At 40.7% G+C, this 16,664-nt stretch overlaps 2 protein-coding genes across 4 annotated transcripts in view; one reads left to right on the top strand and one right to left on the bottom strand.

The window, feature by feature from the left end:
* POLR1C (RNA polymerase I and III subunit C) overlaps window positions 1-2,248 on the bottom strand; it is a 24,502-nt gene extending 22,254 nt beyond the window's left edge. The window contains exons 1-2 of one of the 2 annotated variants that reach the window (XM_070734207.1): window positions 1,770-2,248; window positions 445-516 (exon numbers count right to left, since the gene is read on the bottom strand). In XM_070734207.1, coding sequence (XP_070590308.1) covers window positions 445-516; window positions 1,770-1,838 — 141 coding nt within the window. In that variant the 5' untranslated portion in view covers window positions 1,839-2,248. The remainder of the gene's footprint in view (window positions 1-444; window positions 517-1,769) is intronic. The other variant, XM_070734208.1, reaches the window with a different exon arrangement.
* Window positions 1,929-16,664, top strand: YIPF3 (Yip1 domain family member 3). Of its 2 annotated transcripts, none has more exons than XM_070734209.1 (9): window positions 1,929-2,518; window positions 7,143-7,343; window positions 8,668-8,774; window positions 9,475-9,520; window positions 11,109-11,198; window positions 11,476-11,607; window positions 13,889-14,002; window positions 14,982-15,105; window positions 16,215-16,664. In XM_070734209.1, the coding sequence occupies exons 1-9, from the start codon at window positions 2,417-2,419 to the stop codon at window positions 16,328-16,330; spliced, it is 1,032 nt and encodes a 343-aa protein (XP_070590310.1). In that variant the 5' UTR covers window positions 1,929-2,416; the 3' UTR covers window positions 16,331-16,664. The 2 variants fall into 2 exon arrangements, with proteins under 2 accessions (XP_070590310.1, XP_070590311.1); XM_070734210.1 differs by having other exon boundaries at window positions 1,930-2,518; window positions 11,106-11,198.

Here is a 16,664-nt window from a genome sequence, read left to right as displayed (position 1 = left end):
TAACTCAGTCTCGAATTCTACTGACCATAAAACCTCTAACCCTGTCCCATCTTCCCATCAGTTTTTTCACTTTATTTTCATTGATCATATTCATTTTAGTATCCATAATTTCAATGATGAATATTCTGGTATTTTACAATAAATATTCATTTATTCAATTCACATTCTTCCTAGTTTTTTCAGTCAGATAAGCACAGAAAAAGGCTTGTGCACATCTTTCATAAGCCGCAAGAAATTGAACTATGTTCTCCACCATACAAGCAATATCTACACTTGAAAATACACTACTACAGCTTGACCCAAACTACAGACAAGCTAATAAGATTCAGAAATAGTGTTTTGCACTGATTTGTTATCGAGTAAAGTTGGAAACATCACCGTTCTAAGGAAATGGGCAACTTTTGACTTTAAACTGCTTAACGGAAAGTACCCCTTCCTTCTCACCTTTTCAAATCTTTCCTTATCCCAAGCATCATCGTATCCTGAATAATTCCCAGGAAAATCTGTTGTGTGGACCTGGAGAGGAAAGAAACATTTGGTAACTCTTTGATAGAAAATGCAGATTATGCCAGAACAGAGCTGAAATCCTGAACAGCTGCCAACATTTGTCCTCTATGTGTTCAAAAAACTACAGGTGGTCCTTGATGTATGACTACAATTGAGGCCAAAATTCAATATCAGTTTCCATCCATTATTCCTTGTCTGGCCCTCTGCTGGTTTGGAAAACAGCCTGACCCCCTCCTCTCTGTGGCAACCCCTCAGGTATTGGAACACTGCTATCATGTCTCCCCTGGTCCTTCTCTTCGCCAGACTGGCCATGCTCAGTTCCTGCAACCACTCTTCATATGTTGTAGTTTCCAGTCTCCTGATCATTCTGGTTACCCTCTTCTGCACTTTCTCTAGAGCAGCGGTTCTCAAACTGTTGGTCGGACCCCTTTGGGAGTTGAATGACCTTTTCACAACGGTAGTCTAAGACCGATCAGAAAACACATACGGTATTTCTGATGGTCTTAGGAACTGAGACACCACTCCTCTATCCGTCTCCAGGTGGTTCCACCTACATGCAAATAGACTACTGCAAAATAATAATAATAATAATAATAATAATAATAATAATAATAATAATAATAATCTGTACCATGGGAACTTCTGAGCATGCGCAGAAGCCAAATTTCCAGTACCACGCATGTGTCGCCATCTTGGTTTTGGCTTTTTTAAACAAAATTGGCAGTCCACATGCGTGGACAGCCAAGTGCATGCACACGCATGAGCCATGGTCACGCAGCGCAGGAGGAAGCAAACCGGCAGCTATTTATGTTAGAACCCACCCGAGTTTCCTAATAATTTTATCATTGTATGGTTGGAGTCCCCACAAGAGGAACTGTATTAAAGGGTAGTGGCATTAGGAAGATTGGGAACCACTGCTCTAGAGTTTCAATGTCTTTTCTGTAGTATAGTGATCAAAACTGGCTGCAGTACTCTGGTTGTGGTTTAACTAAGGCTTTATAACATGGTAATAGTACCTCCCCAGTCCTAGACTGTATCCCTCTGTTAATGCAACTCAGGATTACATTGGCTTTTTTGGCTGCCCCTGCACACTGCTGGCTCATATTGAGTTGGTTGTCCACCAGGACTCCAAGATCCCTCTTGCAATCGCTATAAGTCATGCTTTTTATCCAGGAAACAGCCACTCGAATCATTACCAAGACCCGCTTCGTAGACAGACAACAACTATCCCTCCATCTGCCCCACTGCTTTCACTCGCTTACATTGCGAACTCCGAATTCACCCAGAACCACGCGGGTCCGCATCTCGTCCACGCTCCCGGGCGCCGCCATCCTTCACGCAAACGTGTTTACCGTACCGGACAGCCCAGCCCGCTGCGCAAGCGCGAAAAGTTTTTAACTACCGAGTAGGAGAAGCGTCCCCTCTCTCCCGTGACATCCGACTTCCGGTTTAGCGGCTCTTCCCACACGGAAGTGGGTGGTGATGCGTCGCCATGTTAGGTGTGGCGCTTCCTAAAATGAACCCGTTTTATTTGTGTGTGGCGGCGGGCTTTGGAGTCCCTTGCCCGAGACCAGGTTTTGAGCGCATTTAGGAGCCGTCGTGGTAATTTTTTTCCCCGTTGGTCCCGTCGTCGTCCCTCCTTCCGCGTGAATCCGTTTCGTCCAAAACAACCAAGATGGCGCCGTAGTCAAACCATCTCTTGGGAAATCTCGCGAAAATACCTGAGTCTCCACGTCCCCCCGCCGCCGAGCGCGGATTGCTTTGGCTTTGCTTCGGCTTTGCTTCATCCGGGCTTTTTTTTTCCGCCTGACTTCGGTCGGATCTCCGCCCCACTTCCCCCACCCCCGGTTCTTCCGTTAGCGAGAGCGCGGCCGGGAGCCTCGGTGCCTCCTCAGCCGCTGCTGGGGAAATGTCCGGTCCTGGGGCAGTCGCGGGCGGCGGGGGAGCGAGGAGCGGGGCGGCGACGGCGACAGTGACTGCCGAGTGGGGAGCCTTCGAAGACAACATGCAGGTAAAGGGGGAAGGGTCTCCCCGCTCCTTGGGCTCCGTCCCTTCAATTCGAATTGGGGTCTCGTCCCCGGCAGCCGCCGTCGCCCCTTTCCCTGGGCTTGTTTTGGGAAACACCTATACGGGTAGTCCTCGACTCACGACTCCGATGGACCCCAGAATTGGCGACGCTAAGCGAAACATTCCTGGAGTGGCTTTCGCCCCGCTTTACGACCTTTGTTGCCCCGGATGATGAGTGAGTCACCATGGTTGCTAAGTGAGCGAGGCACAAATAAGAAGTGAATTTGATGACCAGCGATTAATGTAAAGGTTATTGTAAAAAAATTAATATTAGATGGAGAAAAGCTATATTTTAAAGATATTTTTGAATATATAAGATATGTGTTTTTACAGTTCCTTTGTGAAAGAAAGAGATATAAGAGCCTCCATTGAATGATTACAAAGTAGAAGGAAAAAATTGTATGCTTGACAATAGGCTTGATTTTGTGCTGGAAATTATGTATTGTTTTTAACTTTGTGTTGGAGAAAAAAAATTAAAAATTTATGTCGGAAAGGTCACTGAACGGGAAAAAAAGACACATTAAGTGAATCTGGCTTCCCTGTTGTCAGGTGATCTGCAAAAAGGAATCAAGTGACACCACCCCCACCCCGCAGGAGGGACAACTGTTGTAAATGCGAGTCGGTCCCCAAATTTGATCACAGGGACCATCGCTAAATGAACTGTTGTTATAAGTCGAGGCTGCCTGTAATGATAGGGTACGCTGCCCAGAGCCCTTCTCCAGGGGATATGGGAAATATAAAATATAAATATAAAATATAGAAATATAAAATAAAAATAAATTTAAAAATGCCAACAAGGCTGGAAAATGCCTGTGTTCTTCGTGGGATGGAGGAGAAGCGGCTGAGTATTCCCGGCATGTCCCGTGGAACTCAGGCAGTCCATACATTTAATTTAATTTAATGTAATTTATTACATTTATAAGCCGCCCAACTCCTTTCGGATTCTGGGCGGCTAACAAGCAATGTAAAACAGTATAAAACAAGCAATAAAAACATAATAAAACGAAGAGAGTCTTTGCATGTTGTGTGAACAAGCAAAAAATTGTGAACTATGTCACAGCAAAATAAATACAAGGGAAATGTCCCAAAAGCCAGACTGTTCATGGAAGAGGCTGAATATACCATCTGCCAAGTTGCTGCTTAGGTTTTTGGGAGTTTTGCAAGTGCCTTGTGTAAACTTAGTTCCTTTTTTAGGTAGATTTGGATAGCTATGCAGCTGAAAAGATATTCACAACATTAAGCTTTAACTTGTGCTTGGATTGATTATTGAACTAATAAAAGACAGCAATCTGCATTCCATTGTTGTTCTTTGCAGGTTGTTTTGTTTGCCAAACTTACTGAACATTTGGCAGTTTTCACAGGGAAAAGCCCAACCTTCTTGTTGTTGGCCTTTCTGCCAATCCAGCCAAGCTCTGAAAACAGTTCTGTCATCCATTTCTGTTGCCTTTGCTAAACTCACAGTTGTACAAGATTCAAATATTTATCCCTACTGTTGAATGCATTAATTAGAGCAGTGTTTCTTAAAGTGTGGCTCCAGGACTCTGCAAAATCAAAATTATTTGCCAGATCTTGAAGATATTTGCAAATACCGTAATTAAAACAAGGTCAATATTGTTTTAATTTTTTGTTCGTTAAATATTTTTGTTTGTTAAAAAAGTTTTTTTCATGGAAAAAATAAAAAATGAGTTTAATATTGTTACTTTATACATGATTCAATACCCCACTGGTGTACGAATGGATCAGCTTTAATTTTTAATACGTAAAGATTGATAAATATAGCCCATACTGACAAAAGTCTTCCATAATTTTAAAAAGTGAGAAGTGGGGGGGGGGGTTAATGGACAAAAGGGAGAAAAGTTTACAAGGATAAAAAATATGGTAAAACAGTAAATTGCATGGATGTAAACTAAATTTTGGTTGTTGTTGTTTTCTTAGCTTGCCCCTTAAATCTTTTAGTTATTTATTTCTTTTTTTCCTGGATTATGCATAAATTGCTCATCTACAGTATTCAATTGCTTACTATCATGTGCCCTGTTATAGGAATCATTTAATATTCAATGAGTGACTATCAGTAGACGTTTGTTTAACAGATTGTCCATCAGATTATATAAAGCAGCAGCTTTAATTATAGTTTCCCTGAGCAATACATATTAATGTTTATTCCGTCTTCCACTTTAATTAATAGTAAAGTGTCACAGACAGCTTTCTTTAATAACAGTGTAGTAAGCTGGCTTCAGTGTTGTGATAGAGGCATAGATAGTAGAAGAGAAGAGCAACATCTTTAAGACAGGGCAGTTTATGATGCAATACAATACAAATGGTCCTTGCTTTATAACCATTTGTTTGACAATCATTCAAAGTTATGCCCACACTGAAAGCATGCTAGTTAGTAATGGTCCTTAGAGTTGCAGTCATGTAATCAAAATGTGGGCACTTTAAAAAAATATTTTTGTCCAGCCATTATGTTATTTTTTAATGAATATTCAAGGTAATGAACATACCTGATACTCTTTCCTCCTCATGTTTTCCCTACAACAACAAATCTAATGGGTGAGTTGGACTGAGAGCGAGAATGACTGGCCCAAAATCTCCAAGTAAACTTCAATGCCTAAGGCAAAACTAAAACTGGAAACTCTTGTGCTTTAACCACTAGTTCAAGCTGGATACACATAGTATATTTCCATTGTACCATACTATCAAAAGAAAAACAATGCATGTGTTTTAAAAGGGAAGATATGAATACATTTCAAGTAGAACAGTAGTAGCATTTGTCATTTTACTGTTGATTTTGCAAATGAAGCAATTTACCCTTAAACCAATTTAGCAAGTTTTCTTTGAGCTTAAGGTAAATACTACATCTGATGATGTACAGTATGTTCAGCATATAGTTTGGGCTGAGAAAACTGGCCAGATGCAGCAAAAAGTTAACATGTTCTGTAATCTCCTTGATGGCCTTTGGTAATTGTCTGGATTTTTGCAATCCAGATATGATAACACTGTCAACTACCTCTTTTGTTTTTCTTGTCTTTTCAGTAACAGCTCTACTTTTCTGTCATGTAATTTTACATTTCGTTCTCAGCGTATTTCCAGAGTGCTTTGTGTGATTTCAGTTTAATAAAAAAAGACTGAACATATAAAGGCGAGCATTGCAGGACAGTAGAGCCTCATTTGCTCACTGGGCCCAGCTGAGGAAGAGGCAGTTGGGATATTGGGAAATTTTTAACAAGTACAGTACAAAAAAATGAAGGTTCTAAGGCCTGAGAAAACAGAAATACAGCTTGTTTAAACTTTTTTTTTAAGTGTCAAACGTGGAGATTAGGCAAAATATCCCAAATGTGTGGAATATCCAAAAAATGTTTTCCTCTAGGTCTTGGTGAGACTACCCAGAAAACTTTATGTGTTCCCTTTCAAGTAGATTAAACTCAGAATTTCTTCAATATCTACTGCCTAGCCCTTAGGCCGGTGATGGCAAACCTTTTTTTCCTCAGGTGCCGAAAGAGCGTGTGAGTGCTATCGTGTGTGCGAGTGCACACATCCATAATTCAATGTCGGGAGAGCTAAAACAGCCCCCCCCCCCCAGAGGGCCCTCTGAAGGCCGGAAATGGACTGTTTCCCAACTTCTGGTGGGCCCAGTAGGCTTGTGTTTTGCCCTCTCCAGGCTCCAGAGGCTTCCCTGGAGCCAGGGAAAGGTAAAAATGCCATCCCCCATTTCCCCAGAGGCTCTCTGGAAGCCAAAAACACCACTACCACCGGAACCTCCCTGCGACCAAAAATCAGCTGGCCAGCATACACATGTACGCTGGAGCTGTAGTAGGGCAACAGCGTGCGTGCCAGCAGATATGGCTCTGTGTGCCACCTGTGGCACCTGTGCCATAGATTCGCCATCACTGCCCTAGGCCATCATATAATCTTAAAAATAAATATAATAATTTGAGTTTAAGTCAGAAACAGACCAGACCTGACTTAATAAAGCACTACAACAATGACATAGGAATGATATGATTGTTAGGATCCCATCCCCAGCAGGCCATGGCCTGATAGCTATGTTCCAGACAACCTGCAGTTTCTAAGCCAGACCCCTTGTAGGATACTTTGTGGCCTGGTTCAGGAGTTTCCTGAGCTGGGTAACAATGTTGTCTCTTACCTTGGACTTGTCTTCAGGCTGTTACATTTTTATGTTGAAATACTTTCCAAGGTTACTTAATGATGTTAAAAACAGTACTTTTATGAATACTTACTCTTGCTTTTCTTTATAAATTCTGATAATCTCTAATTATTTCCTGATATTAAATTTATTTTGTATATATTGGAAGAATGTAGGAAACCGTGATAAATAAGGGTTTTCCTGCTCTTTGAGTAGTCTTCATTAGTTGCATAAATTAATATGAAATTCCAAACTGGGAGTAATTCTTATTCTAATGTTAGTATCTTTTCTTGGTGGGCATGCTCTAACTGGATCCTTCTTCTTTGGTTGTTGTTTTGGGAGGAGTGGGCAGGTGATAATCCATAATCCAGAGAGGATGATTGCGTATCTGCCTTGAGCTGCTTCATATTTTTGCATTACACAGGGTGGAGGATCTGCTGTAATTGATATGGAAAACATGGATGACACCTCTGGCTCTAGCTTTGAAGACATGGGAGAAATGCACCAACGCATGAAGGAAGAGGAGGAAGTAGATGCAGAAGCAGCTGCTGCAGATGAAGAAGATGGAGAGTTCTTAGGAATGAAAGGTTTCAAGGGGCAGTTGAGTCGGCAGGTAGCTGATCAGGTAAATGAAAATCTTATTCGTTTACTAGCGTTCCTCTGATTTAATGATGTTTGAGCTTGATAGAATCCTGTTTCCAATACATTTCTGATTCTAGTTCTCAAGGGGACAATGTTCTGGTCTTTCTTTCATAAATACAGTATTGATCTTATTTATTTATTTATTTATTTGGATTTATATGCCACCCAACTCCTGAAGGACTCTGGGCGGCTCACAGCCAAATACAAATAATGCAATATAAAACCACTAAAAACAAATCGGAACTATTTAAATTCAACAATTAAACCAGTTTTAAAAATCATGCATGCCTCTAGTGGCCAGATCCCGATGGTGTGCCATCTGAGCAGCGACCCCAAGCCTGCCGGAAAACCCAGGTCTTTACAGCTTTTTGGAAGGCCAGTAGAATGAGGGTAGTCCAGCTCTTGGGAGGTAGCTGGTTCCAAAGAGCCAAAGCTGCCACAAGGCCTTTCTCTGCGGGCCCGCCAGCCGACACTGTTTAGTTGACGGGCCCGGAGAAGACCAATCCTATGGGCCCTTATTGGTCGCTGGGAGCTATGCGGTAGAAGGCAGTCTCGAAGATAGTCTGGTCCTAAGTCATGTAGGGCTTTAAAGGTAATGAATAACACCTTGAATTGTGCCCTTAAACTTATGCCTGTCTTTTTTAGATCAACAATATATGATCTACATAAAAGATTTATAGGATATCTTTACCATCCAAAGTCTCAGGAATTTACGATATCATTGTGATTTATAACTTAGGATATCATTTGACTCTAACCATTCAACTTGGGTAATTGTTTGATTAAAGAATTATATTTAATCAAAACATGATTTAGCATAGTGTATTAACAAAATTACATAGTCTTCGGAGAGGGGCGGCATACAAATCGAATAAATTATTATTATTATTATTATTATTATTATTATTATTATTATTATTATTATTTACAGTATTTTTCACTCCGTAAGATGCACTTTTTTGTCTCCAAAAAGTGGGTGGAAATCTCTGTGTCTTATCAAGCAAGTATTGCTGAAGCCCCGGCTCCCACCCTTTGGCCGGTTTTGGCCTCCATGTCTCCTAATTTTGGATATGCGGAGGCCAAAAATGGCAGTGTGTCTTATGGTCAGGTGCATCTTAATAGAGCAAAAAATACAGTATTTATAAAAAATTGGTTTTACTTTTTTATCCTCTCAAAAGTAAAGTAAATCTTGTTCATGGAATTAAATGAGGGGGGAATGTCTAGAGCTATAGCATCTTTCTGTACTAAGTTCTCTTATTCTTCACAATGAGAAAGGAGAGAGTGCTTAATATTTTCTCTTTTTAAAGATGTGGCAGGCTGGGAAGAGACAAGCCTCAAAAGCCTTCAATCTCTATGCTAATATTGATATCCTCAGGCCCTACTTTGACGTTGAGCCAAATCAAGTTCGGAACAGGTAAGTAAGCTTGTAAAAATATCAGCTGCTTTATCTATCTGTGCCATTCATAGTTTTAATTTGTTAGTTACAGAGCTGACATTGTGATTGAAATCAGTTATCCACCATGATATTGTTTTCTGCTAATGAAAAAAGGCCATTGAATTCCACAAATATTGTTCAAGCTTAGAAATGGTTTTGTTTTTGTTCTCTATTGGAAGCCTTTTTTCACAAGTGAGAGGGTATTCAAGATATTCTATTTTCCTTTTTCAAAGAGAGTTTTTAAAAACATGCAAAATGACATGCAAAACTATAGAATATTAATTTTATCAGATGTATTTGGTTTAGCACTTTTATCTGGTAAATGTTGATTCAAAGTTCTATTAATCTGTTCCTTCTTTATTAATAATTAAAAGTCAGAGTAGCTTTGTGGCCATTGTCTTGATCACAGGAAAAAAACAAGAAATGCAACTTTATGCAATAGTTACACCCTTCTCTTCTTTTCCTTGCTTCACCCTAAAGCTTAGTGTTGACATGAGCCTGGCTATATAAAAATTATGTATGGAGAGATAATTCTGCTTCTGTTGTATCAGTTCTGGCATTCTTTTCATAATCTACTTTATTTGCCAGAAAAACCATCAGATGTTTAAATGGGATGGCTATCTAAGTAATCAGGCACTTTCTTTCTAGCTATTAATCTGTACAATCTGTTTTAATTTAGATTGCTGGAATCCATGATACCTGTCAAGATTATCAATTTCCCCCAGGTGAGCTTATTGATAATTTGAGCTTCCCGAAGTCACTTAGATGAGATGGGTGATCATAAAAATAAAAATGATCATTATATTACTTCTTTTTTCTTTCAGCTATAAAACTAATGTGATAGAGTAGTATCTAATGTTTCACCAGCGGTAACCCTCTGTTTTCTAGTTCAGTGTTTCCCAACCTTGGCCACTTGAAGATATTTGGACTTCAACTCCCAGAATTCCCCAGCCAGCGAATGCTGGCTGGGGAATTCTGGGAGTTGAAGTCCAGATATCTTCAAGTGGCCAAGGTTGGGAAACACTGTTCTAGTTGATAAACTGCTCAAATAGAAGAGAGTAAACAGTGAATGCTGAAGAGTGATGACCATATTCAAAATGAAGTGTGAAGTGAAGCTGTGCTTACATTGCTTCATTCAACACTATATAGTCACATCTCTTAGTTTATATTTAGTGAATAGCCCTTCAGCACAGTGGGCAACCAAACTTGTCAGACTATTGAAATATAATTGTCCCGACAGACAAATGCTTAGGGTGTTATAATTAATCTTAAAAATTGAATTTCAAGTTCAATAAACTCAACTATGAAACTGATTTCACCTAGAACTATATAACATGGGTTTTCATATTACAGTGATCCCTCGAGTTTCGCGATCTCGATCTTCGCGAAACGCTATATCGCGATTTAAAAAAAAAAATTAATTAAAAAAAAAAAACCACTTCCGGGTTTGGCTTCGGGAGTCAGCTGGGAAGCGGCGCGGCTGTTTTAAAAGGTCGCAGCCGGCCTGGGGGGCTTCCCAGCACCCCCCCGAACCCCCTACCCGGGTTCGGGGGGGTGCTGGGAAGCCCCCCAGACCGGCTGCGACCGTTTAAAACAGCCGCGCCGCTTCCCAGCTGAGTCCTGAAGCCAAACGCCAAAGGCGAACTTCCGCGTTTGGCTTCAGGACTCAGCTGGGAAGCGGCGCGGCTGTTTTAAAAGGTTGCAGCTGGCCTGGGGGGCTTCCCAGCACCCCCCCGAACCCCGAACCTGGGTCTTCCCGGCCGCCCACGCAAAGGGGAAACCCCGGCTCCTCGCTGATGCCCGCCGCTCGCCCGCCCGCCAGCAAGAGGGGGAAGACCCAGGGAAGGTTCCTTCGGCCGCCCAGCAGCTGATCTGCTCGGTAGCGCAGCAGCAGCAAGGAGCCGAATCGGGGTTTCCCCTTTGCGTGGGTGGCGGGGAACGCAAACTCCACCATCTACGCATGCGCGGCCATAGAAAAAAGGGCGCGCATGCGCAGATGGTGTTTTTACTTCCGCAACCCTACATCGCGAAAAATCGATTATCGCGAGGGGTCTTGGAACGGAACCCTCGCGATAATAGAGGGATCACTGTATATCAAGTCATTTGAACACTTGTCAGAATTATTTCTCAAACAATTATATAGAATAACTTGCCGTTCATAAAAATAGTATAATAGTTCTTCCCCAATAGCTCTGTTACTTTTGCAAATGTTTAAGAAAATATGAATGAAATTTTTAATATATTTTTAACCAGGTGATGTAATAACTTTATTTGAACATTGATAAATGGCTACCATATATTATTTTCCAGAAGATAGCTGGTGAGCTTTATGGTCCTCTCATGCTAGTCTTGACGCTGGTGGCTATTTTGTTGCATGGAATGAAGACATCAGATACAATCATTGTAAGTAGAGGGAAATTGCTTTTTTTGTCTGATGTGTCTTTTGAACTTCCATGATGTTGCATTCATATATACATTACTGATGGAGAAAGATTTGTTTGGAGTACAATTAATGCCTATTGCAGAGTTCACTACGTAGAATATTTATGGGAAGTTATTATTATTATTATTTATTGGATTTGTATGCCGCCCCTCTCCGTAGACTCGGGGCGGCTAGTTGATAACCCTGTTTGCATTTTTCCTAAAATGCCTTTCTAATATTGTCTTGCTTTTTCTGCAGAGGGAAGGTACACTGATGGGCACAGCAATTGGCACATGCTTTGGTTACTGGATAGGTGTTTCCTCCTTCATATATTTCTTGGCATACCTATGCAATGCTCAGATCACCATGGTCCAAATGTTGTCACTCCTGGTAAGTAAAAGTCAGTTTTCTACCAAGGACTGGTGTCAGGCTGAACTCTCTAAACTCAGCCTGACAACTGGTCTGTTAGAGTCTAGAGCAGTGGTGGCGAACCTATGTTACAAGTGCCACAGGTGGCACGCTGAGTCATATCTGCTGGCACACGAGTTGTTGCCCTAGATTAGCTCGAACATGCATGTGTGTGCTGGCCAGCTGATTTTTGGGTTGCACAGAGGCTCTGGGAGGGTGCTTTTAGCTTCCAGAGAGCCTCCAGGGGGATGGGGGAGGGCATTTTTACCCTCCCCTGGTTCCAGGGAAGCCTTTGGATCCTGTGGAGGGCGAAACACAAGCCTACTGGGCCCACCAGAAGTTGGGAAACTGGCAGTTTCTGGCCTTCAGAGGGCTTCCGGGGGGCAGGGAAAGCTGTTTTCATCCTCCCCAGGCATTGAATTATGGGTGTGGGCACTCGCACATGCACGATAGTGCATGCCCATGCTCTTTCGGCATCCAAAGAAAAAAAGGTTCACCATCACTGGTCTAGAGCATGGTTTCCCAATCTAAAGTTATATCAAAACAACATAGTTAAGATACTCCACCATATGTGGTAAATATTGAATTTAAAATAATAGGTTTAATGGTACTCCTGTATACTTCTATTTTAAGTAAATTTATGCTTTTATATCCACATCAAGCATAGATGAACAACTTTCTGTTAATCCTAGAGCCAATAACGCAGTCTTTATATTCCCAGAGCCTACAGCACAAATTGAATATTCATGGTATCCATCTTGGATTAGTTTCTTATTGCTTTTATAGCTACTCTTTTGTATCCTGCCCAAGTCTTTTTATTAGGAGAGTCTATAAATATGTACAATGAATTTTAATATTACATGGCATTGAAAGAAAGTTTGTGAGTGCCTAGAATGATTCATAATACTGCGATTTGATTTGATGTTAACTAAACCAAAGCAAGATTGTGACATGGAATTTATAATATTCACTGTTCTTGTTAGATTCAGGCATCAAAATATCTGATTTTTTTTACCACAGAAATTCTGCTATAGTGTTATCTATGTATTTAGATTACATTTGTTTTAAACTTCAACTCACAGAAAGAAATCCTGAATTGGCAGATACAATCTATATGTATTAAGAGAGCCTTAAACTATAATACTGTCACTTATGTCATGGAATGTTTTGTTTTGTTTTTTCTATTAATACAGTTTTCTTATTAATGTCCATAGATTCATTTTTGTCTCATCTGTCAATAGGATAATTTTCTAATTGCTTGCTGGATTATCCAGGTGGTCTTTGACTAGTTTGAAACAGGCAGCAGTATGTTTTCTGAGATCAGTAGTTTTATCCTTGGTATCTGCTCATTCTTGTTCAGCATTCGTCTGGTGGACTCATAAACACTGGTACAAGACAATGCAAGAATAGCCTGCACATCTTTTGCCGTTATATCTTGGAATTTTTTGTACATTCCTAGACCATTGGAGTGATACTTTTTTGTTGGTTGACCATTTCTGCAAATAGTTAAATGGTGGTACTCTTATTCCATGTGTACATTACCTCTTGTCCTTGGTTTTATTGAGATACATTTTAGCAGTGGCTCTGTAGACCTTCTCATGAGCAACAACAGTTTTTGTTATGAAGTCCACTGGGTTCTGTTTCAATACGGGCATATAATTTTATCATGTCTGTGCTGTGAAGAGTTGATTCCAGTGGTGGCAACCAAAAAGTGTATGCTTTTACAAGGGAGATCCTTCCTACATACATTTGATTGCCAAACCATTGATTGTAACATCTGACTCAATTTATTCCCTTTAGAGAGTTTATTTGTATTTTTTTTTCAAACAAGGCAGTCAATTTTGGCATGGTGTAATCAATAAAGATATCTTGTAGTCAAATGTTTGGGATAATGTTTGTTTAAGTAACTGTATTTGTTAATGCTTTGATCACAGTGTTGCAGAATTACAATTGGTTCTCATGGGTTCATAAACTTTCATTACTGTAAATCGCTCAATGGAGGCAAATGATGCTAAAGTTCAGTAATTTTGATCAATTTCTAAACAATTTATTTTCATTAGTCTGCATGGATATTACTGAGTTGGCTGTAACAGCCAAACATTGTTTTAGCAATCTGCAGATTGCTGATAATCAGTTAGTGATTTTTTAGCTGCATCAGGAGGAACAGCAGAATATACTGTATATATATAGTGATGTTACTTTTGTCTGAGTCATTTCCCTGCCTTCATGTTCTTATTAGCTATGTTTTCTTCCTTAATTTTAGGGCTATGGACTTTTTGGGCACTGTATCACCCTATTTGTCACCTACAATATCCATCTTCACTCCCTTTTTTATATTTTCTGGCTGGGAATTGGTGGTCTGTCTACACTACGAATGGTGAGTAATAGGAGTCATTGGGAGGCTCTGCACAAGTCATAGAAGTGTTCTGGGCCAAGCAATGTTTTCTAAGCACCTGCTTCGTGCAAAGTTGGGCAGTGCTATCCTAGAGAGGGGTGCCCATCTCTTGCTGCCCTGGATTCTGAGATGAATGACCTCAGGCCCAAGGGCCACCCTGCCAGTGGTCATTTCCACATGTCGCTTTGACACTCCCTCATCAATACAGGGCTCAACAAATTAGATTTGGATTGAGATGATTTGTCTATGAGCAATGAGCAAAAATCTGGGTATAGTGTAGTTTTAAGTGGAATAGCTGTTGCATGAGGAAAGTTCCACTCTCTTGGCAAAAGAAACCTTAATCAAGTGGTGTGGATGGGGCTGGAGTTCTCTCCTGCTGTGGTGGATGTTTAGGATATCTAAATGTTTTGTGTTCTTAGTGGCCCTCAACACTTGCTGAGCCTGCATTTTCTACTATTGAAGCATTGATTAATTTCCAGCACTCAGTCTGTGAGGGCCAGATTTTATATGCTGGGATAGATAAAACTACTATTTCACTGAGAGTCGAAGACCTATCAGCTAACCTTACCTGGTTCAGCCAAAAGGCCACTGTGGCTGCTGCCTGTGTTACTACAGCTACTTTGAGCTACAGGTGAGAGCTAGGATATAAGTGGCAACCAAATGTGAATAAGCAACCGTAAAAAGGATTCTGTACAGTGTGTAAACTTTAGAACATTGTATTTAGTTCTGGTCACCCTATCTCTAGAGGGATATTTGTAAGGCTAGGATGGTGTATAAAATGATAAATTATTTGGGATCTAAAATAGCTTCCTTTCGAAGAAAAGTGGGGGATGTGTGTGGTTCAGAAACAGGCGATACATATAAATGAATCATAGAAATTGATGTTTTTGTTATCTCCGTGCTGTTCAGTTTTTATATCTGGAGATTTTAAACCATGAAATCTGATTTCTGTTTTTCCTAGGTTGCTGTGTTGATATCACGGACAGTGGGACATACCCAGCGGCTCATCTTGTGTGGAGCACTTGCTACCCTGCACATGCTCTTCCTTCTTTACCTGCACTTTGCTTATCATAAGGTGGTGGAAGGTAAGAGAACAAATTAAATGCTTGGGTTTGGAAGAATTGCCCACTGTCTATAGAAGTTGTGGCCTAAATGGACTCTTCTAACATCGACCTCCAACAGTGCAGCCCTTATTTCAGTGCATTCAGTACATACAAAGTACATATTCATTCAGATGAGACAGATTTTGACTTAAGAAGTAGAGGTCCCAGACTTACAATTCATTTACTGACCATTCAAAGTTACAATGGCACTGAAAAAAAGTAACTTATGACCGTTTTTCACATTTAATGACCGTTGCAGCATGGTTAGTTGTAGAATTCAGGTGCCTGGCTATTTACTCATATTTATGACGTTCAGTGTCCCTAGTCATGTAATCATCTTTTCCAACCTTCTGACAAGCAAAGACAATGGAGGGGGGGAAGCCAAATTTATTTAACAGGGTTACTAATTTTAACAACTGCAATGATTCCCCTAACAATGTGGCAAGAAATGTTGTAAAATGGGGCAAAATTCAATTGTTTCACTTAGCAACATAAATGTTGGGCTCAATTATGGTCGCAAGTTGAGGGCTATCCAAAACTTGATTGGAGAAGAGCCAGCTTTGCCTTGCATTGTACCTAAACTGTCAATTTTTTGCACTGCTGATTATTTCCAAAAGGAATAAATCCCATCTTCATAATGCTCATAATTCTGACATCTCAGCAAGTTTGTGATCATGGTTTCCCTTGTTCCCTCCTGGCCTCCTACAAGCAAAGCCAATGTGGCAACCGGCAGGAGATCAGAAGTTGCTACCACCTGGTTAACAAAGGACTGCTGGAATTGACATTGCTAGGTGACAACTGTTCAGTTTAGTTCAAGGGTCTCCAACCGTGGCAACTTTTAAGACTTTTGGACTTCAACTCTCAGAGTTCCTCAGCCAGCTTTACATAACTCCACAAGTCTTAAAGGTTGCCACGGTTGGAGACCCCTGGTTTGGTTGACAGCAATTGTGTTCCCAATTGCAATTGTAATCCAACTGTCCATGTGCACATAAAGGTTAGTCGGGGGGGGGGGGGGAGGTAACATGAAATTAATTATGATTAGCATTGGTACAATACACCCTAGTATTTACTATTGATTTTCTCACTTGTAGGCATCCTGGACACATTTGAAAGACCCGGCATTCCTCCCTTTCAAAGAGTTGTCAGAGACATTCCAGCCATTTCTTCTGCTGTAATGAATATAACAAACAAAGCACTTGCTGCATAGACCTAGCCTTACAGACTGGTGTGCTCACCCTGTTTTCCATTGATTGCTGTTCTCACAATAAATGGACAAAGAAACAGCAGAAGTAATTGGCTTATCCACAGATTTGCTTTTGGAAGAAGACTCCGAGGACATTTCAGAAGAACTGCCTTTGTCCAACTTTGGCCAAAGTGGCTTGGATAGAACCTTCCTAATGGGCCCTGTATATTTAACTGGGATTGCATTAAGTCACTCTTTTCTTCCGTATATTCTTTGTGCTTGCTTTTTGTCTTTTTAGACTATGTGTATCTTCTTTGTCTCGGGAAGAATTAAATTAAATCGATATTGGTTCTCAGCA

The sequence above is a fragment of the Erythrolamprus reginae genome, chromosome 1, assembly GCF_031021105.1.
Source record: "Erythrolamprus reginae isolate rEryReg1 chromosome 1, rEryReg1.hap1, whole genome shotgun sequence".
NCBI classification, from domain to species: domain Eukaryota; kingdom Metazoa; phylum Chordata; class Lepidosauria; order Squamata; family Dipsadidae; genus Erythrolamprus; species Erythrolamprus reginae.
The sequence above is the reverse complement of the archived record's forward strand: the minus strand, read 5'-3'. Positions and strand labels throughout refer to the sequence as shown.

Excerpts from the sequence above, each read along its gene's own strand:
- YIPF3 (XM_070734210.1), top strand. The coding sequence starts at position 2,417 with ATGTCCGGTCCTGGGGCAGTCGCGGGCGGCGGGGGAGCGAGGAGCGGG. Across the intron at positions 9,521-11,105 it reads AGATTATCAATTTCCCCCAG|AAGATAGCTGGTGAGCTTTA; the intron begins GTGAGCTTATTG and ends ATTATTTTCCAG. Across the intron at positions 11,199-11,475 it reads AGACATCAGATACAATCATT|AGGGAAGGTACACTGATGGG; the intron begins GTAAGTAGAGGG and ends CTTTTTCTGCAG.